Here is a 22,330-nt window from a genome sequence, read left to right as displayed (position 1 = left end):
AGCTCAAAGTAATATTCAAACTGTTTAAATAGTTAGCTTAAAGCCATTAAATGGTTGAAAAAATAGCTAAAAGTAATGGAAGAGAAGTACAATTGCTGAAAAAAAATATTGACAATTCAATGGTATGAGAGAAATGAACAAAATCTACTTTTATATTTATAATGAATAGTGTTTTGCATTTGAAACATGCAATGTATATTGGGTTTCAATGATATAGTGGCCCATGTGAGTTGCTGTGGGTACTTCAGAACAAAAAGGTGGGGAATTACTGAACTGAGCTAGGATGTTTACTGAAAGTTATTTTGTTAATCAACTGAAACTGTATTCATTTAACCATGTAGTCACCCCCAGTGTCAGTGTACGAGCACTGTTTGAAGTCTGTCTCCAACCCTCTTCTGTCTGACCTGTAGCTTGTTTTACTCACTGCACTTTGTCTCTTAACAAGTCACAGTCGTAGCAAGACTATGTAACTTTAACTTAGTTGTGACGATTACAGGTGATGACACGTCACTTGCCACAGCAGCATGTTTAGCTGTGACAAGCTACAATGTAACTTAACAGAAGAACAAGAAAGGAAGATTGGTTTAGTCAGAGAAATTACTCAACAATGTCAGTTACACTGTAATATCCTACTGAAGTTTGCTAACGTTGCAGGGCTGGGGCAACAGAATCACTTAATATATTGAGATAAACAAGGACCAGTTTAATTGCTTAGGAACTCAACTTTTATTTTTTTTAGTTTTCCAAATGTTACATAGTCTGGCTTTAAATAGATCAGAAAAAAGGATACCAATGGCAAATTTCACTCGTTTACATGCATGCCAACAGGTTTTGAGACTTTTCTTCAGTTCAGTGATGTTTCACAGACCAGGTGTAATCTTGCTTCTGCAAGATTTCACTTAAATTATCTTTGCAACATCCTTTAAACCACACTGACTCTTATCCACTGGCAGTTTCTCAGTACTTATTTCAGAAGGTTAGATTTAAGGCTCTATCCAATATTCAGTGGCTTGTTCGGAAATACTTTTTTTATTTTGCAATGTTCACAGCACATATTTAAAACCTGCAAGTCCAAGGATTAAATGACCCTTCAGTCTGCAATCAGAGGGTGCTAAAATGTTTACCTGTGATTGAGACTGTGACCCAGACACTGATAGATCAGTTCCCATGGTTACCAACCTAGATACAGATGCCATAGCACGCCAAAGCAAGTCCGCTGATGAGATCATCAGATCTGCCACCTTCCCCGCTGCCCATGCTCCCCCTCCGGATGACAGCTCACGGAGTGAGGGCGACCGTTGGCCCTGCTCTCTCGCTGTATTAGGTACAGTAGGCTCCTGATGGGCATGCTTGCACTGCTACCTTCTAGCAGTACAGTAGACACCTCACCGCAACCTAACTATTTTTGTTTCTCCCTTCCAGCTGCCCCAAAAGCTTAACTGCATCCCTGCTTCACTTCGAGCTCACGCTTTTATTCAGGCGTTACAGTATTTGCCTTTAAGTTTTGCTTGCACAAAGCAGATTTGGTTTGCTGCCATATTATTTTCTGCTTGAGGTAGCATCAGTTTCACCATTTTACGTTCACTTACTGCAAATAATGGGCGCACTAGTTATACACAATAGTGCCACAAATGACTTGGACAGAGATAACTGAGACTGACTTCAAACTGACTTTTGTTTGTCTGTCTTACATTGTGCTGTTCTGTGTTAAATCTTGACATGAATGATGAAGCGTAAACATCCGTCATGTCAGTGTAGCCAAATATTCCAATAAATCCCTCTGTTTGTCTCGTCAACTCTGTCTCACATTTGTGTTCTTCTGTCCACCTTTTACTCATTTACTGTGTGTGTTCCTCACTGCTCTACAGCCAAATGAAGCAGCCACCTCTTTCTGTCTTTTCTACATTTGAACTGTGGATGAAGCATTTCATCTGGTTGTAGTATACATGTGAAGCATGGTTTTCTCCAGAGGGATGTGTGTGTATTATGTGTGCTTATATACGTGTTATATAACTTTTTGGGTGTGTCTACGGCACTCATAGGTTCAGAAGGGAGGAGACGATCCAGAGAAGAAGAGGAGGAAGAGGCCTTGAAAAAAAAGCAGCTCCACGAAGAACATCTCAGCAAGGTCAGTGAGATAACCTTGAATTTTTAACTTTAACATCTGCATTTTTGACCGCCATGAAATTATGTTTATCTGTGGAAATTCTTTAAACTATTTGAATGTGTGTATGTCTTTAGATTCAGTCTGGTTTGGGAAAACTCATTCTGAAGGAGGAGATGGAAAAAGAGCAGATCAGGGAGCGTCACGCTCGAAGCCTCTCCGCTCAGCGCTACGACCCCAAACAGACCAACTGTGACGCAGGTACAGAGCAGCTTCATCAGCTAATATGCTCCTGAGTTGTCAGCAATGTACTGTAACACAAGGCCTGTGTTACTGTATATAACACTCGTAGATTGTTGCATTTGTTTTCCTGTGACATGTCTGGCTTATGAAATTGCTTAAAGTGATAGTTCAGCGTTACTGGAGTGGTGTTGTATGAGGTACTTATCCATAGTTGGTGTATTATCTAAGGTAGATGATGGTCGGCACACCCTCAGGGAAGCAGCCGAACATATTTTAGCCACCTAAAAAAGACCAACCAGAAAAAAAAAAAAAATCAGTTAAAGTGTGTGCTATATTTAGAATACTTTTACCACTTTACTTTGCTGACAGGCAGTGCTTTCTAACAGGGAACTAAAGCTTTTATCTATGCTCTCTTCATAGCCACCAAACTCCATTGACAAAAACAGTAATTTTACCTTGCAGAAAACAGAAGCTTTTGTTACACCGTAGCATGCATCATTTAGCTGGTTGATGTTTTTGTAAGACTTTTTTCTAGGGGTTAGTTCAGATTTACCAACTATACCAATCTATCAGTGGTAAAGGTGGCGATAGACCAATAATCCAAGTATAAACTTAACATTGTTTATGTTTTAGACATACCATGTTCTCCTAAAATACTACTTCTAAATGACACCTCATCTTTGAACCTGTCCTCTGCTCGGACCCGCACTCTATTAGCGGGGCTGACTGCAGCTAAGAAAATGCTAGCCTTGCGCTGGAAGCCCCCCCACACACTCACACGCACCCAGTGGTTACAATCATTTTTGAGCATACTCTATATGGAGTTGTCTGTGGCAAAAATGCATGGAGCTAGTCAGAAAACAATCCACACCTGGACCTCTGCAGTGGCAATGGTTAAAGATTTACTGAGTTGAGAAAGATATCTTTACTTGAAATATATGTAATTTTTGGTTTATTTTCATGCACTTACTTTGGCATATAGGACATTGATATGACTTATGTACTATGTGATGTATGCTGTATGTAATGTAAAAGATCTTTTTGGGATATCAAGGGAGGGGGATGTCACTAACCTGGGACCTGGTGGGTGGGTAAAGGAAAGTGAATACTACTTGTTGTATTACTGTATTTGACTTGTTTCATGCTCTTCTCTTTTGAAAATAAAAATAATTGATCACAAAAAAACATTGTTTATGTTTCAGATCCAACTTCTCCAACCAAAACGAACTCTCTGCCTGGCTATGGAAGGAATGGCCTACATCGGGTGAGCTAAATTCCAATAAATGACAATCAGAAAGCAAGCAATTGCTTGTTAAATGCATTATATTCTGTCACCAGTGCCAGAAACCCTAATTGTAGACATGTTTTCTGCATAGTAATTATAATTAAATCCTATTCTGGTCCTACATCAGCAACTGAATGCCAGTATGTTAATATTGACATACTGTTGTCTTTGTTCCTGCAGCCCCAGTCAACAGATTTCACCCAGTACAACAGCTATGGTGACATGTGTGGAGGAGGCAGAGGTGAGAGCTGCTGCCAGAATGTGACCACCAAGCAAATCTCTTGCCAATGTCACCAGAGCTATTCAGCATCAGTATTCAGAAATGGCTTGCTACGTGTACATAAATGGACATGCATTATGAAATAATTGCATAATATGTCATGAGGGACAACAGTGTTGTATATAGTAGCCTGGCAGGGGATTTGACAGCAAAACCATTAACTGTGAGTCTCATTTTCTGTCCCATGTTGTCCTGCAGAGTTTCAGGTATGTCTCTCATCTGCTTTTTCACATGGCATGCTTACTCACCTTGCATCATATATTGGCTTGCTCATGGGTTGCAAGAGGCACCTTGCCCTGAATGCACACCGCCCACTCCTGCTACATGCTTGCATCACTGTTGGATTTAATGTCAACTACAGGGCATGCAGTGCAGTGATTTTAAATGCCCAAAACATGCACTGCCCCGTAGCTGAACCAGTGTTCTGTAAATGCAATGTACAATCATTGCCTCATGTCTTGTTTTGTGTGTTGTTTACCAATGTTATGACTCAAGCTAAAATTCATATTTAAATATATGATTTCAAAATTCACCATAGAAAAAAAAAAAACAACTACAGCAACATTCAGAAAATATGTAAAAGACTGTCCATCTCAAATGCGATATCAATTACGATACTAGATAGTATCCAAGCTACTTGCTCCATCCAGTGAAAACTGTGCCCACTGTCATTAGTGGACATATTCATGCCATTAATCCTGCAGTCCCCTTCCACTATATTACATTTGTGTATGTTCTATTCTTTAGCACATTAAGGATGGCCGTGCAGCACTTGCAAGGATGGACAGGGGAGTATCTATGCCTAATATGTTGGAACCAAAAGCAAGTATCTTCTTCTTTTTGTACTGATGGCAACAATGTAAATTACACTGAAATGTGTTAGAAAAAAATACATAAATACACAATTCACTTATTTTAATGTATTTCATCCATAGACTGTATAAAAGAAGTGAATGTAGCCAATGTGATGTTACCCACTGGTCTGTGAATGACCGCTTTGAAGCCTCAAGTTTGGCATTTTTGCTGTCGTCATCTTGTTTTTTGGAGCCAGAAGCGATTGTATTTAGAGGAGCAGGCGGTAAACAGCCTGATGGGGTCAGCCATGGCATCGGAAAAAATTGCTAACTTAGGATCTAACATAAGCACTATCAAAAATGTTGATCTGATAATTAATAAATAATAAATTTAGCAACATCTGGTCAACTCATATCAATTTAAGGCTTAAAATATTAGCCGCTTCTGGTTTGAGCCCCACCCATATCCAGGTTTAATCTTGAATCTCAAATAGATACAGATAATGGTTTTATCTTTCATCCCTACTAGCTAGCTAGCTAGGTTAGCAAGGTGCAGCTGTAATTCAAGTCAACAGTGATATTAATTAGAATGCTAAATTTGGCAGGCAAAAAACAGGCTTAAAACAAAAATATACTTAAGGAAAAAAAAGAGCAGCAGACCGTTAAGAGTCCTTTAGTACAACGCTTAACAAGACATTTTTAGGTCAGCAAAATGTTACAATTAAATTGAACTGAAAACACTGTGAAAGGGTCAAATTTTAGGACAAAAACACTTGCAACACTCAAAAACAAGTTTATGGCTATTTAAATGTGCACAGTGCCATGAATTCCCATTGCTATGACTTTATCCTGATCAACTAATCACTGTAGTAGCAACTAGTCAATCACAAGGTAGCCCCACCCTAAAATCTACCTTTCTTTATAATTTTTCCCCCAATGGTACCATAATTTACAAAATGAACATCATACTATAATAAAGTAGGTTTGAAACCAACGATGGAGACCATAAACTCTTTGGGAAAATGTTTACTGAGGAAATAAATCAAGTGAGATGTAGGGTATATTTCTCATAGACTTCCATACAATCTGACTTTCTTTTGAAGCCAGTGAGTTTTGCCCCCTGCTGGTCATTAGAAAGAATGCAGGTTTTGGTCACTTCTGCATTGGCTTCACTTTTCAGACCCGGAGGCTACGTCCACTTCTTTTCACACAGTCTATGATTTTAAGCGGTAAACTCAGGACACATTTTGCGATTAATTTAGAAACGATCCAACCTTGAAAATTCAACAACAAAAATAGACTCGTCCAACAGAGGGAGGATGAAATGAAATAATTAGCATGTTGTATTTATCCTGGTAGTGCAGGGACATTGGTGGAAGAAATAGGGAACTAAAAGAGATTACTACTGGAGGTGAAAGACTCACATTAGCTGGGTTCCTGATTAAGCATGCTGCTTCAGGAGCTGCCGAGTCACTCTGGCGCTTAGCATGCTGGCTTCTCCATGCTCATCTGCACATAGCTTTGACTAAAAGTGGCTGGATACTGTATGCAGCATACAGTGGAGAATCCAACACCCAGATTGTCATCCAAACAACTCATATCACTATATACTGCGTAGTATATAAGAGATTGTACATAACTGTGTGGATATGAGTTGGTCAGGGAACTTCTAGTTGCTTATTATTGAGCATTTCAGCTAAATTAACAACTATGATTTGCCAGTTTTTTCTTGTACAGAGGGGATTTAGTAAAATAGAAGCACCTCAGTCTTCCAGAGCAATCATTCCCATGTGGATTTTCTTGGCCTACATACCTGGTGTTAGGTCTATTTTTAGTTTGCATTAAATTAATCTGCAAATACAGCCTGTTACATAACTCTGTTTTTATGTTTTTGCCCTTACCTAATCTATTGCACGTTTCAACACCAACAAAAATAAGTGTGACCACCATAGCACCCTGCATTTCCCCGACAACTTAAATGAAAAATCAGCTCTCACTCCCAGTCAGCCTCCTGTCACATACCTGTTCTCCCACCCAGTGTTCCCTCTGTCACAGTCGGACCTACAAAAATACCCAAATTTTAAACATCTACAGTATATATTTCTTTTTTTAATAAAAATGCAAGTTTTTGATGCTTTCTAGCTTTCGGTTTGACCTGTTCACTGACGAGTGTCTCCTTCTGAAGGTGTACCCCTATGAAATGCTCATGATAACCAGTAGAGGGAGAGCTAAACTGCCCAGGGATGTGGACAGAACCAGACTGGAGGTATCAGATTTCCACCTGACTGTCCGCAATTGATACTGGATTTCTCTACTTTGTGTAAATAAAATGTTACACAAATTCTGTAGCAAGGAATGTGCAGTATCCATTGCTTCTTGTCATTTTTGCAGTGACCCTTTTTGTGGCTTTTGGTGCTAACCACAAACACCCTCCCACCCTCCCCTCCTTTGTTTTCTCCACCTTTGTTCTCAATTCTAGCGCCACTTAGCACCTGAAACGTTCTTTGACATCTTTGGAATGGAGATCCAGGAGTTTGACAGGCTTCCCCTGTGGAAACGCAACGACATGAAAAAGAAGGCCAAGCTCTTCTAGCACTCAGAGCAGCATGCACATACTGTACATTCATGCAGATAGCACACAACAACTGTAATCTAGATGTAGGTTTTGGTTTATTTCCTTTTCTTCTGGTTTTTTGTTTTTATCCTGGCATAATCAAGGAAGCAATGAAATGGACTCTTTTTGCTCTGATGCTTCCTGAGACTGTGAGCTGAATGATTTGTCCAGTTAGACTCACACAGGAAACGAGGAATGGGAATCTCTTCCACGTTCAAAAATGACAAAGAATGACTGATAAATAGGGTCATGTTATTTGGTTTGACTGCGCTTGTTTTACTTCTTGCTTTGCTTCGAGTGGAACTGCTTTCCTTTCTTTCTTGCTTGTTTCTTCCTACTATTTGTTGCTGTTGATTCCTGTGGAACTTTGTAAGTACAGTAGAACCTCATGGCGCCATTACGAAAATGTCCATGCTCGTAGCTTGAACATGTGTCAGCTTTCCTTCGCTTGGGCTGAATCAGTTTTAGTCCAAAGTTTGCAAGAATCGGCTCAGTGAGTCTTTGAATAAAATATATTTAAAAAAAAGGCACTGGGAAAGCAGTCAGCCGACCCATCAACTGTTTTACCGGATCTACATGGAAATGAATCATCCGAGCACCTACACACAGCAGTCTCCCTCCCCTGGCTACTGTACACGCCCAACATTCATCTGACCCTGACAAAAAGAAATCGTCTCTCTTCTCAGGCTCTCATACACATGGCCAGACACTTTCCCTTTACATGTATTGGAAGTACAAATCTGAATATATTTTAGTGCCGTATCCGACATACAGTAACCAACAAATAGATAAAACACCTAATGTAAGAAGCGACTGTATTTGGAAGTACTGTTTTATAAATGAAAACCCACACTGCCATTTGTTGTATTGAAATCTAAGCCAATAAAGCTTTAAATCACCATGAACCATATGATCCTCAGCTATACCAAAGGTACCCACCGCCTCTTTTCTGTTCTCTGTTCCCTTCTTTGCATTTCAACAATAAACACACCGCTTCAGTGATGTCACACAGGGTGAGAGGTAGTCTGAGGACCGGTTGCCTTTTATGGAGTGGAGTCTATTGACTTTGTACATAAACTCTGATCAGTGGGGGCCCCTTTGAGAGATCTTTAACATGAGCTTTGACTTTTACTCTGATACACATATTTACAGTATATAGCTACAACCACCAAGTGAAAATTTAGTCATTATTCTCTAAGCTTTGCTTGAATTGAAACTTCATTAGTGCCTTTGCAGCACATACTTTACTGCACATATAACTGACCATTTTCCAAAGCATACCATAATAAAAAAATATATACATACAGTCATGGAAAAAATTATTAGATCATTTTTTTCTTCAACATTCTTCAACATTCAACATTTCTTGTTCATTTTATGTCTGGTACAACTAAAGGTACATTTGTTTGGACAAATATAATGATAACAACAAAAATTCCTCAAAAGAGTTTAATTTAAGAACTGATATCTAGACATTTTCCATTTTTTACAATATATATATATATTAAGGATTGTCTTCCCTCAAAGCAGCTGTTTGTGTTCATATTTTCACAGAAGTATGGTTTAAATTAAATATTTAAAGGGGCAGTTCACCCCACAATCACAAATGCACAGTCACCCATAAAGTTGGAATAAAAATATTTTTACCTCTTTCCATGAAATGATTGTGACAATGTGATTTATTATTGACAGATAAAGTGTATATCTTCTCAAAACTTTATTAATCAATGTCTTCCAAACATATCACAATGAAAATGACAAAATTTTACAAAGTTTAGGGGTGACCGTGTTCATATTCTGACTCTTACCTGTAGTGCTCTTTCTTCATCTGGATTATTTTCTGAGTTTTGGAGATACTGGCCATAGAGATGTCTGCCTTATTTCTTATATAATGACACTGTGGCTTGTGCTAGATAAAATGCTCAACAGCAATGTCTTTTTGATAAACTATTTTTTCAATTGAATGGATGACTTACCCCACTGAAAGGAACTGAAAAATTTGCTTCCTGGACGGCAGGAGAAACCCAGTTTAAGATCCCCTATGGACTCGTTCTCATTAACTACTCTGCTTGGAATATCAATTTGTGTCAAATAAGGTTTTACCACAAAAACATATGTTCAATGAACCAGTTGATATCCATAAAATTGGATCTACTCCTTCTACCTTACTAAAATAATGCAGAATTCATAAATAAATAATATTAATCAGAAGATGTCTCCTGCTTTGCAGAAAATCCATGCAGTGTATGCACAATACACTTTTCACCAGTGGTGGGAGAAGTACTCCGATTTTGTATTTGAGTTAAGGTATTAATAGTTTAAAATTACCTTTACAAGTAATAGTAAACTTTTCTGACATAAAAGTACAAAAGTATTAATATACTTAAAGTTCCAAAAGTAAAAGTACTCATAATGCAGAATTTCTCTTTTCAGAATAATATATGTTTTATTATATTACTGGCTTATAATTATTGATGCATTAATATGTATATTAATTTTAATGTTGCAGCCGGTAGGGGTGGAGCTCATTTGACCTACTTTATATACTTTATCTTTTCTTTTTCTTTTATATTTATGATACGACATCATTATTTCTTTCTAATATTTTATATTAAGAATCTGAGTCTGCCAATCAGGAGTCGAGTAAAAATTATAATATTTGCCTTTGACATGTATTGGAGTAAAGCACAGATACCTCAAATTTGCACTTAAGTACAAAGTACTTGAGAAAATGTACTTTCCAACACTGGTTGTGATGTCACACTGGTTGTGATGTCACAAAATCCTACTTGTTCATAGGCATCTTAAACAGATATTTATGGTGATCACGGAGAAACTTTCATCAGATGAGTGTCCCAACAGTGTCAGACTCTGTGCATACATTATTCTGCACAGAAAGGCATATGACTGAGGTAATAAGCTAATATGAAATGTATATAATACATATAAATTATGGAGTTGACAACCATGGTGTGCTTTGGAAAATGCAAAAACAATCTGCAATAAATATGCCAGTATGGGCCTTAAAATGTTGACAAAGGTATCAAATGCAACACTTATACAGTGAATGCATGTGAGAGCTGTGGTGTGGCCTCATTCAGTCACAGTGGGAGTTATTATGGGGCAATAGTGAGTGATTGTGCACACAGCAATCATAAGTGTCATCCTGGAGAAGGCAGCAATGACAAACAATGACACTAAACTAATGTTTGCTCCTAGGGTCACAACACTGCAGTGTGCCTGTCATGCAATAGCAGTGAGAAGATCAATGGGCATAGTTTTCAGCCTAATTAGGTGCAGCAACACAGCAACCTTCAGTGCTGTTACAGAACCGCACCATTTGAAAATACAGTCTCAATAATTCCCAAAACTATAGTATGCATTTTAATAAACAGTTTAAGAGAAAGACTGTCAGTCAGTCCCTGCTTTTCATCAACTTTCATAATAAACTGCTTCTGCTTCTGCAGCTGCACCACAAAGAATGTGTCTGACTAGTGTTTAATTGAGCTGTGTTGAATATGTGTGCAACTCTTTCTCCAGGACACATTAGAAAAGCACCAAGAGTGTTTAAAGGGACAAAGAGAAGCAGTGAAACACAGAATGAAAAAACTGGCAGCACGGCAATCAGAAATCACAGTAAGTTGTGTTCAGACTAGTTGGTGTTGACATTTTTGCCATTACACCTGTGATCAGGCAGTATTCTAAACTGATACATGCTTATGCCTGACTCAGAAAAAGTCCTCAGTGATAAGGGAGAACATCATACGGAAATATCAGGAGATCCAGGCTGTCCTAGATGAGGACCTGAGGATCACTCTGTCCCACCTGGAGATAGAGGAGAGGGCTGCGGTCTCTGCCCTGGATGGGATGTTGGAAAGGAACTGTTCTCTAATCCAGGAGATAGAGCAGGACCTGGCCAGACTCACTGTAGCCATGGACCAGACTGACACAGAGCCGGATACAATGGTGATTAAACTTAAAGGAGCAGTGTGTAGGATTTAGGGGTATCTAAATTCACAACCATGTTTCCGTAAGTGTATAATCACCTAAAACTAAGAAAGGTTGTGTTTTCATTAACTTAGAATAAGTCTTTCATATCTATATAGGGAGTAGGTTGGTCCATGCCTGATCCGTCCCAGCTGCCAGATCAGTACTGGGCATGTGCAACTCTCAACAGAGCTGGAAAGGAAGCAAGATGGCTAACAAATGTACAAACTCCATTGATCTGTACATCCTGCCTGATCCGTTCTGCACATACCCAACTCTCAACAGAGATATGAAAAAGTGAGACAGGTCACTCATTGGCTATTTCCGTCATCAACCCAAGTATACAGTCAAATTAGGTAATGATATCAGTACCAAACCAACATTAGCTAGTTTGCTAACTAGCTAAGTTAGCAGTTAACTTTGAGCCAGTAAAAAGTGTTCATGGTTCTGGTCAGCCAGACCGGTTGTTGCAGGAAAAAAAAGCCACAGTAAAACTGGAAAAGGGTAAAGGAGAATTATTAGCTAGTAAGCACATTAGGTAACATTGGCTTGGTATATATTCATAGCTACCTCACCAGGCTGTATTCAGAAGATGTTAGAGTAGGTGTACAGAAAAAGTTACAATCAATTAGGACACATTTTTCTCCACAGGTGAGCCCTCATCTTCCCCTATCTCTGTTGAGAGTTGCACATGTGTAGAATTGATTGGGGAGGGTGAACGAATTGGGTAGTGACAGTGTCCTCCTCCACAGAGATTTGGAGTAGCCCAGAATGGACAAACTAAACACCGGCTCTAAAGAAACCCTTTTCGTTTAACACTACTTGAAGGCCACCATAGGTTCTTTACATGTTTGGAGAAGGAGGAGTGATTGCAATTTGAGAAAACCTCCACCACCACATGCCACAAAAGCCTACATACTGGTCCTTTGAAGTACAGTGGGCCTATGGACCTTATGTTATACAGGATCTAAATATGTTATTTTTTTCATTTTAATCTTGCTTTCTCTTGCTTTTCTTCAGTCTTTCTTTTCATACCCTGAGCAGCAAGACATGGAGACAGTGGACAGGTATGGAACCAAATATGTGTGTGTGTGTGTGTGTGTGTGTGTGTGTGTGTGTGTGTGTTAAGTTGAGCAGCTGATGTTTCTCACTGTGGTCTGCCTCCTCCAGAGTCGTGGATTTGCTAAACAGAACAGACCCGAGCAGCGTGAGCCTGGACGAAGTTAAAGCTGACCAGATCCTCAGCCTCACCAACAACTTGCTTCTACTTATCCGCTCACAGACCCCTATTATCAAGAAACTCAACAAGAGTTGTCAGTTCAAATATTATACCTATAGTGTTCATAACCACTGCTTGACCTCTTTAACATGTCGACATTTCTATATAAATGTTGCTAAATATGTTTCTCCAGATTCCAGCGAGGTGTGTCTAGATCCAGAGACGGCCCACCCAAAGCTGATCATCTCCCCCCGAGGTGACAGTGCCACCTACACCGACACCTGGCAGCAACTTCCTGACCTCGCTGGACGCTTTGACACCACCCTCAATGTCATCAGCGTGCAAGGATTCAGCTTTGGTCGCCATTACTGGGAGATTGATGTGACTGGGAAGACTTACTGGGAGTTGGGCATTACCTATCCCAACATTCCCCGCAAGGGCACCACTGAAGACTGCTGGCTGGGCCGCGGGGAAGAGTCCTGGTGTGTGGAGTTCTTTGATGGAGAGTACACAGCCTGGCACGCAGGGTTGCCCCATCAGCTGCCTTTTACAAAACGCTTCTGTCGGATTGGTGTTTTGTGTAGTGTGTCTGCAGGACTGGTGACATTTCTTGAGGCAGACAACATGACGCCGCTGTTCTCCTTCTGTGCAGGAACCTTCTCAAACTGCCTCCACCTGGCCCTGTGTCCTGGTCATGACCACAATGGCAACAATACTAACCCCATTGTAATCTGTAACGCTCCATCTTCTACCAGTGATCTCTGTTCAGTGGCTACACGGAGAAGCTTTTAGTCATTCCTTGCTCAGGCACTACTTTCTAAAATCACACCAGTTATAAAGGTTTATGATATACTGGTCATGCGAGATTTTAACTAGGATTCATCCTCTGGGGACCATGAATGTCTGTACAATTTTTTTTTTTAGATATTTCAGAGGAAAAGAGAAAACTTTGACCTGCTGGTGGGGAGAAGTCAGGGAATCATCAAACTCATTAGAATTCATCCTCTAGAGACAGTATTGACCAACAGACATATCAACAGACCTCCACTGCAGTCGCCAATTTAATCTACTTTATAGATCAATTTTGCTGTAAACAAACCGAGCAGTGGCTAAGTGCAGCTCGCTGCAATAGGCTAATTACATAGACTAATTCAGCACCCATTGGAGCATGTGCACCGTGCAGGTGTCTGCTCCTGCTTGGCACGGCTATCCTTCGGCATGTTGGTGTCTGCAACAAAAATTGGATATCATAGTCAGACATTAAACTCTGATTTCATGCACTTTCCACAATGGAGGTTTCCTCTCAATAGCTATTTTAATTTTGTCTTTGTTGCTAAGATTTAGCTGCAGTGACTCAGCAACATTGGTCTTGGATTGCATTCCAGATATGACATTTTTTAGGTTGTTATTATTGTCAGTGCAACATATAACGTCACTGCATGCAGAAAAGAAGACAGCTATAAGGAAGGATAGTGTCCATTTAGTGACACTAACGGCTGCTGTTGTTAACTGGTTGATCAAGAATGGCAAACAGAGCACCATGCCTAATACGGCATAGATAACTAAAGTTACACAACACTGGCCGAGAGATTTTATCTGACTGTTTTTAACGATGGTAAGCTAACGTTAATTGAGACGCTTGGCAGGCTAACGCTAAATAGTCAAATGGAAAGTGAGACAGTATTAACTAAAGTCAGAGTCCATTTAGCAAAACTAAATTGTACGTGATGGTTACGTAACAATGTTGAGTGGCCTTTCTTGTGTCTCGTCCAGTCCACTTAGCAACTGCAACAACATTGACTGAGTGTCGCTCTGAGTGTGCACTAGTGCTAGTGTTTCCAGTTGGTTTTGATTCTGTTTTATAGCGAAAGATTCCTGGATTTGTAGGTAGTGTGGTAATGTGTTCATTGTTTCACAGGGAGAAAATTCTTTGAAAAAAAGGTCAACAGGTCACAGGAGTATAAGGACTTATTGACAGGCTGTGTGTAGTCACTGGCTGAAATTTGCGGTGAAAGGTAAAACTACCCCCAACTTTTAGTTTGGATTCTCTTTGATGTTGAATCAAATGTCTGCAGCTTGCTGAGCTCTACATTTTTGCAGCACTTTCTCATAAACATTGCATGTCAGCTGCTGCAGGCTTCTATATTTGGCAATAATATACTGTCAATGTTGGCAATCCATTTACTAAATGCTCAAACCTTCAAAAATCTACCCAGTCTAAAGTTGAAAAGTTGTCAATATATGGGGTTTGACTCTATTTATTGACAGCTTTTCATCACTTGGATTTAATTAGTTAGCAGAGAATCTGGTCCAAACTTTCAGATAACTTTCTGAAATGGTCTGAAACAGATCCAGAATTTTTTTTTTGTGTCTAATTTGTTTATAATGAAAAAATAAGCATAATTGACAACACAAAATTAATTACAACTTATAAACCCTTTATAAAAGGTGCCTTATTAGAAAGTAGTACCCTTCCTAATATCGTATTTCTTCTCTTTGAAAAAAAATGAATGTATTTCAAATCACATAGATGCACAATGTGATAAAAAAAAATGCAGTAGGGAGATAGTTCCTCAGAAGGAATCATGTTAAAGTTGAACACTACACATTTCTTCCAGTGCCTGTATATGTCTATTGAACCTCCACATGAATGTACAGACATGTTAGAAGCAGCTTGTACCATCTCTAAGTACATTAAACTAAACAAGGACCCTGAAAACAGTTTTTAATGGACAGCGAGTTCACATATTCCTTCTGAATGACAAAATCCTGTTTTTTGAAAAAGATTTCATTCATAAAGGTTAGTGATATTGTTGTGCAAGTGACAATATATACTTCTTTTAAACGCATAAAGAGATTTAAAAAGCACAAAGCAATTTATCCTCAAATGCACCTAGTATATTTGGATCCAAAGTCTGAATCCGAACAAATAACTGGTTTTGCAAATATGCTCTCTGAGCCTCTGTGTTGCATTTTGTGGCATGCTTATCCTATTTAATCCAAATTTGTTCTAATAAATTCTACTAAATGCAGAGACAGTAATCTCGATTTTGCAGCAGTTATTTGTCAGTTTTAGGCATTCATTAACACACTCTGCCTATTAATACGAAGAAAAACAAGTTTTCTAAAAGCACAGATAAAATCAATAAAAGTGACTCCACAACAGGGACGGACGCCAGACAACCACGCTGAATCAAAGGTTAGTGTACTTACACAAATGTTTAGAAAAGTGCAAGTGATCTGCCAGACAGTGCACTCTCAGTTTATTCTCCTGGGTGTCTTCTGATCCACTGCCACCATGAACCTAAAGCTCCTGTTCTTTTGCCTCATCTTGGCGGCGCTCCTCATACCTGCTGAAGTATGTATTTCACTGTATATATTCCACACAAATTGTGTAGCAATAAGCAAATGCATTGGCTTTTATTTTAAAAATATTGCAATGTTTGATCAGGTTTTTTGTTGGGAATAAAGTGCATTAGAGCTTGTTGTTTTGTCATGAATATTCCACACTTTATCTTTTATTATAATTACTTTTATGTGCTGTCAAATTATTATTCAGCTGAAGAAAGAAAAGCCCAAACATCGTCATCGTCATAATGACCGTCGTCGTCATGGTCATGGTCATGGACGTGATCATGATCGAGAGCTCCGGGGACCTGGGCGTCATAAACAACACAGAAAGAAAGAGACATATTCTGAGATAATTAACGGTCGGTGCTTTTTTAAAATTCCTTTTATAACATATTCTATATAGAACAATAGCTGACAATAGGGTTTGTCGGGTAGGAGCAAGAGTAAATCAACAGTGCTTTATATCTTACAAATGAAAGTTGTTGTTTTAGACTTCTTCTTTGCGATTTTGGATGGAGCTGGTGATGACGATGATGATGAAGATCAAAGTGATTCAGAATGGCTTTTTGATCTTCAAGAACAAAATGGTGAGAGTTAAAACTCATATCCACAACATTTATACTACCTCTGTAATGTCACATGTATAGAAGCCCTGAAAGGCAAATGAAAAAAAAAAGCTCAATTGTTTTAACTTGTTTACGTATGGAAGCCCATTTCAGTCATTTAAAAAATAGAATGAAAACTTGGCTTTGTTGAGATTTTTTTGTTGTTGCGAATAATACGTCGGAAATTATAAGATTAAAAATCAGAATTATGAGATAAAAAGTTAAAATTAAGATTCTTTCCTTTCAACTTTTTATCTCATAATTATGACTTTTTATCTCATAATTTCGACTTAATATGGGCAACAACAAAAAATTCTCAGCAAAGCCAAGTTTTCATTTTCATTTTTTTAACTGATGAAAATGGGCTTCCATAATTATGACAATAATAAGAAATGTTTCTTTTTCTAACTATGAAAGTTTTTTTTAACTTTGATTTTTCAAACTTTTTTTCTGGTGGGTGATTTATTATTATATTTTCTTAGTGTACAATTTTCTCAGCACAATCCTAAATTTTAAAATGACAGAATAGCTAATGCTAATGGCAGATTAGCAGAGACTAAAACACATTTCTAACCAAAAAAGAGATACATGTCAGTCCATACCTTGCTTACACACAATACCTTATAATTTATAAAATACCTAAAATAATTTAGATCAGACATTGAAAATGGATCAAAGGGATTGCCTCTCATGGCTTCCGTACAAGTTTCCCATTAAAGGCTACATTACATTTCAAAGCTCTTATTTAAAGGTTGTTTTCCCCTTCTAACTTTTTCTCATTTCTTAGGCAGGTGCGACCCAAACCCTTGCCTTAACAATGGAGAGTGTGAGGAGAAAGGCAGGAAGAATTTCAAATGCGATTGTCCCAAACCTTTCAGGGGAAGGAAATGCGAGCGAAGTATGAATGGTTTGAAAAAACAAAAATCCCTTTCCTCATGCTGTTGTAGGACTGCAAACCAGTCATATATGCACAATATATAATGAGAAAAAATGTATTATTTTGTTATCATCTCAGCTCGAAATAGGTGTAAAAGAGGTAGATGTGGGCGTGGTGAATGTGTCGTGACTTCAAACCCCCCATTCTATGAGTGCAAATGCAAGGAGCCCTTCCAGCCTCCACACTGCAGACACTGTGAGGACTATGTCTTTGTCCAAACAACACAGAATACATCAAGTTTCTTCAGTTCCTTATAGCAAGCATTCACTGTTAACTGTTTCTCCCCAAAGTTTCACTGTGTGAGCCTAATCCATGTAGGAACGGTGGACAATGTGTTAAGGATGGTGATGACTTTGATTGCGAGTGCCCTGAGGGGTTCAGAGGGCGTTTTTGCCATGTTGGTAAATATTACATTTTTCCTTTTCCCAGTCCAATATATGCATCATCATAACTCATACCCTGACTGACTAAGTGAGGTTTATGTCTCAGGCCCAGAGGACTGCTTTGATGATGATGGAGAGTCATACCGTGGTAATGTGAGTGAGACAGATGACGGCCATGAATGCCTGTACTGGAACTCTCACTTCATCCTGGAGAATGGAGCCGATCCTTTCAACTCCTTCGAGGACAGTGATGGACTCGGTCCTCACAACTTCTGCAGGTCAGGAGAACATAATTACAGCTTTTCAAGTAGCAGAGGGCTTTAACCCTATAAAGCCAAGTGTATCATATTAGATACAGTAATTTTTGAGACCTCTACATCATCAAAAACCTGATGTATACATGTGTTGAAGATAAACAAACTGAGCAACAAATTGCACAAAAATACCGGATGTAGCAAAAATGATATGCAGGTTCCACGAGTGGATCAGTCATTGCTGCATTAAAAAACTTCATATCAGTGTTGTGTTATATGGAAAAAATATGTATTTTGCATGTTTGAGGAAAAAGGAAAAGTTAAAAATGTTGTTGTTTGATGTTTTTGTTAGTTCAAGAAAAACAAACTGTGAGCAACAAATTGCACAAAAAGACCTGATGTATCAAATATGATACAAATTAGAATTCATATATGCAATTTATTTAATTTTAAAAATTCGTCAGCAAGTAAATAAGCACTCGGTTTTAAAAAAAATTGAATTTTCTGGCAATTATTTCATGGTTCAGGCTTTATAGGGTTAAGGCCTATTAACTAACTAACTAACTAACTAACTGACTGACTGACTGACTGACTGACTAACTGACCAACTAGCTTAGTTAGCTAAAAATCCTTGCTAGGGGGCCTTTAGAGACAAGGGGGCTTAAGCAATTGCTTACATAATTTAATGTTTGGCGGATCTAAACAAGAGAATGTTCACTACTCATTTTCTGTGACAGAAACCCAGACGGAGACGGGATGCCGTGGTGTTTCTACAGAAAAGGTCGCAAGTTGTTGTGGGACTATTGTGATGTCGAAGAGTGTCCTGAACCAACCGGTCAGCTTTAAAGCTTTAGATAACTTCATGATTATGGGTCATCAAAAAACAGGTGTTATCATATGTTAACTTCTTGTGTTTGTGTTTCAGATGAGACTCCTACTGAAATTGTCCCATCAGACTTTGCTCCCACTGTTCCCGAGGCCGAACCTACAGCACCTGAACCTACAGCACCTGAACCTCCAGTACCTGAACCTACAGCACCTGAACCTCCAGCACCTGAACCTACAGTACCGAAACCTATAGAACCGAAACCTACAGTACCGAAGCCTATAGAACCGAAACCTACAGCAGCTGAACCTATAACAGTTGAACCTACAACAGCTGAACCTACAGCACCTTCCGAACCAATAGCTACTACTGTCATGCCAAGCGCCACAACACCACAACAGTTTGCCACCTGTGGGCATGCTCAACCAAAAAAGTCCACTAAACGAATTTATGGTGGTCTGAAGACTCCTCCCGGGGCTGTACCGTGGCAGGTGTCTGTAAACGTGAGACCAAAGAACTCCAAACTGCCATTCAGTCACACATGTGGAGGAGCTCTCATCGAGAGCTGCTGGGTTCTTACAGCTGGACACTGCATGTACGCACAGTCATAATGGATCTGAAAAAAACTACTAAAACCATGATTATGAAATACATTTCACATGTGGGCTTAATGCTTGTGTTGTTTGTGTTCGAGCAGTGATCCAACTAGGGACATGCAGGTGTCTATGGGAGGTCTGACGCTGAATACAGACGAATCCACCGAGCAAACCATTGGAGTTGAACAGGCTATCAGACACGAGAACTACAGAGAGACTCCATCAGCTGTTTACAACGACATAGGTGATCCATGTCTCTCTCTTATTATGTGTTTCATAAAACCAGTATTAGCATTTCTTATCTAAATCGAGGTAGTTTTTAGCCTTTTTAGTTAACTAAAGATGGGATGTGAGTGAGTCAAATTGTGCCATTTGTAATTACATGATTGATGACAGAAAGACAGCATTAATGGTCCATAAGTGAATTCTAGAAATAGAGAAAAAAAAGTTTTGATAAGAAAATACACAAAGTTAAAGGGGACCTATTATGCTTTTTTGAAATTATTAGCTACGGAGACTCAAGCACAGAAGAGAAGTGGCTGAAACCAGGACTGGTGTACAAAAAATCCAACCTTTAATGAAAAATCCAAATCCACATCAGTGGAGAGTGAGGAGGGCATAACAAGACGTTAATAGGCTAATGCTTGTCTCATTGTCTTGTTGTCCATGTTGTTTTTTACCTTTTCACACACTCTTTTAATTGAATCATCTTGTCAATGAGACAACAGTAGCGGATGGAAACTAGAATCCATTCTTTCTTTTGATTGTGTCATCTGCACATATAACTAATGTCAGGGGAAACCTGTATTCTTGAAATTTTCCTCAAATTTGAAAAAAACAAAACAACACATTCACGCTGGAACATGTTTGATTATGCAGTTTTTGGTTTTGAAACTTTTATTGGTGATTTTTCTTGGTATACTGTTGGCTGCAATGATGGACGGTTCAGAAACAAGAATGCAGACGTGAAAGACCAAGGAATCTTTCATTGAGCAATCTTTCATTTTGTGCTTTTTGGGGAATGGGGCTTAAAGAGGCAGGTACTACAACGGAGCATCTCAGACAGTGTGGTAGAGGGGCAGCAGCATTGGCTGTAACATGTTGTTGAAGAAACCCAAAATTGAACTATGAACCTGAAAATGAGCATAATATGCCCCCTTTAAGTAATATATAACTTCAGTTAATGATTTTGTTATGACTTTTAACTGCATTTCCAAAGCCTTGTTGAAGCTGAAAGGGACTGATGGAGTGTGTGCCAATGAGACCCAGTTTGTGAAAACAGTGTGTCTGCCTGATGCCCAACTGCCTGATGGGATGGAGTGTAAAATCTCTGGATGGGGAGCCACTGAGAACTGTAAGGCTACTTCTGCATATAAAGCCACATGATGAAAGTTTGTTTTAGAGGCACTGAAATAGGACACAACTTTCTGTATTAACACTTTGTTGCATTTGTTGTTGTTTTTGTTTATATTTTATCTCTCTGCAGCTTCATATGGCTCAAGCCACCTCTTGGATGCCAATGTGCTGCTGATCAACCAGGAAAAATGCTCTGAACCCAAAATTTATGGAAAGATCCTGGATATTTCAATGTTCTGTGCTGGCCACCTGCAGGGAGGGGTGGATTCCTGCCAGGTCAGTCTTGGAAACTTATAAATATCTAATCTTAAAAATATCAGCATGACTAATTTACCTGAGATGATAGTTGAGTGAAACGGTGTGTGCTTTTGCTATGTGGTCAGCTGTGTGTTCTTGTTTCAGGGTGACTCTGGGGGACCACTGACCTGTCAATCAAACCACACCAGTGTTATTTATGGTGTGGTGAGTTGGGGAGACCAATGTGGAAGGAAGAACAAACCCGGAGTCTACACACGGGTCACTCAGTTCCTGAACTGGATCAGGTCGAAGACTCAGGCACCATCTGCATAAGCAAACTTTTGTTTGTAATTTGTTTTTATAATTCCAATCGCACTGGCAGTGGCATTTCTTATTAATTGAGCACAACTACACTTAACACAACCATTATAAAAAGAGAGAAAGAAACACTGTAAAACTACTATACTTAATCAAATTTTCCTTGGTTTTCCGCTGAATATGTTCTTTCATTCAAATGGCAGTGGAATTTCTTAATAATCATGCACAATAATACTTAATACAACCATCATTAAAACATTTTTTTTAAAAAGATGCTTTATCATTTATGTGAAATGTATTGTGGCCAAGAAAAGAAAAGCCTGAAATCTACTTTACCTCTAAATGTGATATTTAATTGGATTTCCCTTGAAGCTTTTCATTTATTCAAGTCCAGAGCCATCCCCAATAAAAAAATAATACGTTTGTGGAAAACTAAAAGAGACAATATATGCTTTTTAAAGTGAGGTATACCTTGAGCTCTTTGTGTCATATTTTTATTGATTTGTATACAAAAACAACAGAGTGACATACCTATATCAGGGTACATTGGTGTCTGCATTAAACATGTTGTACATACCCTTAGATTTTTGTTACATCGTCACAAAAAAGTCCATAAATAGTTGCCATTAAATTATAGAAATTGCTCAAGTTTCCCCTTCTTGAATATCTAATTTTCTAATCCATTGCGTGCTGGAAGGAGCTGTTGTGGATTTCCAATTCAGAAGGAGGTGACGTTTAGCAATAACTGAGGTATAAGATAACACTTCCAATTCTTTAGTAGTATATAGGGTATATTCTTCCGGTATATAGGGTATATAGTTCTGGAGAATACCTCAGACATGGTGTTGAAGTAAATTTGCCAAAAGTTTCTTCAGAGCTGGACAAGAGAAAAACATATGCATAAGATTACAGGGTGAGCCTCCACATCTGTCACAGACATC

General features: G+C 38.8%; 3 protein-coding genes across 4 annotated transcripts in view; all 3 read left to right on the top strand.

Annotated features, from left to right (window-relative positions):
• The window catches only part of ablim1a (actin binding LIM protein 1a), a 49,791-nt gene extending 41,537 nt beyond the window's left edge, over positions 1-8,254 (top strand). Inside the window, exons 16-24 of one of the 2 annotated variants that reach the window (XM_059359692.1) lie at positions 1,184-1,324; positions 2,049-2,128; positions 2,242-2,365; positions 3,550-3,611; positions 3,813-3,873; positions 4,111-4,118; positions 4,660-4,734; positions 6,892-6,972; positions 7,186-8,254. In XM_059359692.1, the coding sequence (XP_059215675.1) occupies positions 1,184-1,324; positions 2,049-2,128; positions 2,242-2,365; positions 3,550-3,611; positions 3,813-3,873; positions 4,111-4,118; positions 4,660-4,734; positions 6,892-6,972; positions 7,186-7,299 (746 nt within the window). In that variant the 3' untranslated portion in view covers positions 7,300-8,254. Of the gene's footprint in view, positions 1-1,183; positions 1,325-2,042; positions 2,129-2,241; positions 2,366-3,549; positions 3,612-3,812; positions 3,874-4,110; positions 4,119-4,659; positions 4,735-6,891; positions 6,973-7,185 lie in introns of both variants that reach the window. The other variant, XM_059359691.1, reaches the window with a different exon arrangement.
• A 2,666-nt stretch (positions 8,255-10,920) lies between these two features.
• On the top strand, positions 10,921-14,745 carry LOC131993883 (probable E3 ubiquitin-protein ligase TRIML1). Its single transcript, XM_059359949.1, has 5 exons — positions 10,921-10,956; positions 11,053-11,286; positions 12,328-12,374; positions 12,478-12,620; positions 12,720-14,745. The coding sequence occupies exons 1-5, from the start codon at positions 10,921-10,923 to the stop codon at positions 13,316-13,318; spliced, it is 1,059 nt and encodes a 352-aa protein (XP_059215932.1). The 3' UTR covers positions 13,319-14,745.
• Positions 14,746-15,730: 985 nt separating this feature from the next.
• On the top strand, positions 15,731-21,790 carry LOC131958643 (hyaluronan-binding protein 2-like). Its single transcript, XM_059323781.1, has 13 exons — positions 15,731-15,884; positions 16,086-16,236; positions 16,369-16,464; positions 17,270-17,380; positions 17,498-17,614; positions 17,710-17,820; positions 17,909-18,080; positions 18,794-18,891; positions 18,982-19,477; positions 19,580-19,722; positions 20,698-20,832; positions 20,965-21,110; positions 21,237-21,790. The coding sequence occupies exons 1-13, from the start codon at positions 15,825-15,827 to the stop codon at positions 21,402-21,404; spliced, it is 2,004 nt and encodes a 667-aa protein (XP_059179764.1). The 5' UTR covers positions 15,731-15,824; the 3' UTR covers positions 21,405-21,790.
• Positions 21,791-22,330: the final 540 nt, after the last annotated feature.

Source organism: Centropristis striata, chromosome 20 (assembly GCF_030273125.1).
Source record: "Centropristis striata isolate RG_2023a ecotype Rhode Island chromosome 20, C.striata_1.0, whole genome shotgun sequence".
Classification (NCBI taxonomy): domain Eukaryota; kingdom Metazoa; phylum Chordata; class Actinopteri; order Perciformes; family Serranidae; genus Centropristis; species Centropristis striata.
This window is presented reverse-complemented; position numbering and strand designations above follow the sequence as displayed.

Excerpts from the sequence above, each read along its gene's own strand:
- LOC131993883 (XM_059359949.1), top strand. The coding sequence starts at position 10,921 with ATGAAAAAACTGGCAGCACGGCAATCAGAAATCACA. Across the intron at positions 10,957-11,052 it reads CACGGCAATCAGAAATCACA|AAAAAGTCCTCAGTGATAAG; the intron begins GTAAGTTGTGTT and ends TGCCTGACTCAG. Across the intron at positions 12,375-12,477 it reads GACATGGAGACAGTGGACAG|AGTCGTGGATTTGCTAAACA; the intron begins GTATGGAACCAA and ends TGCCTCCTCCAG.
- LOC131958643 (XM_059323781.1), top strand. The coding sequence starts at position 15,825 with ATGAACCTAAAGCTCCTGTTCTTTTGCCTCATCTTGGCGGCGCTCCTC. Across the intron at positions 17,821-17,908 it reads AGGGCGTTTTTGCCATGTTG|GCCCAGAGGACTGCTTTGAT; the intron begins GTAAATATTACA and ends TTTATGTCTCAG. Across the intron at positions 19,478-19,579 it reads CTTACAGCTGGACACTGCAT|TGATCCAACTAGGGACATGC; the intron begins GTACGCACAGTC and ends GTGTTCGAGCAG.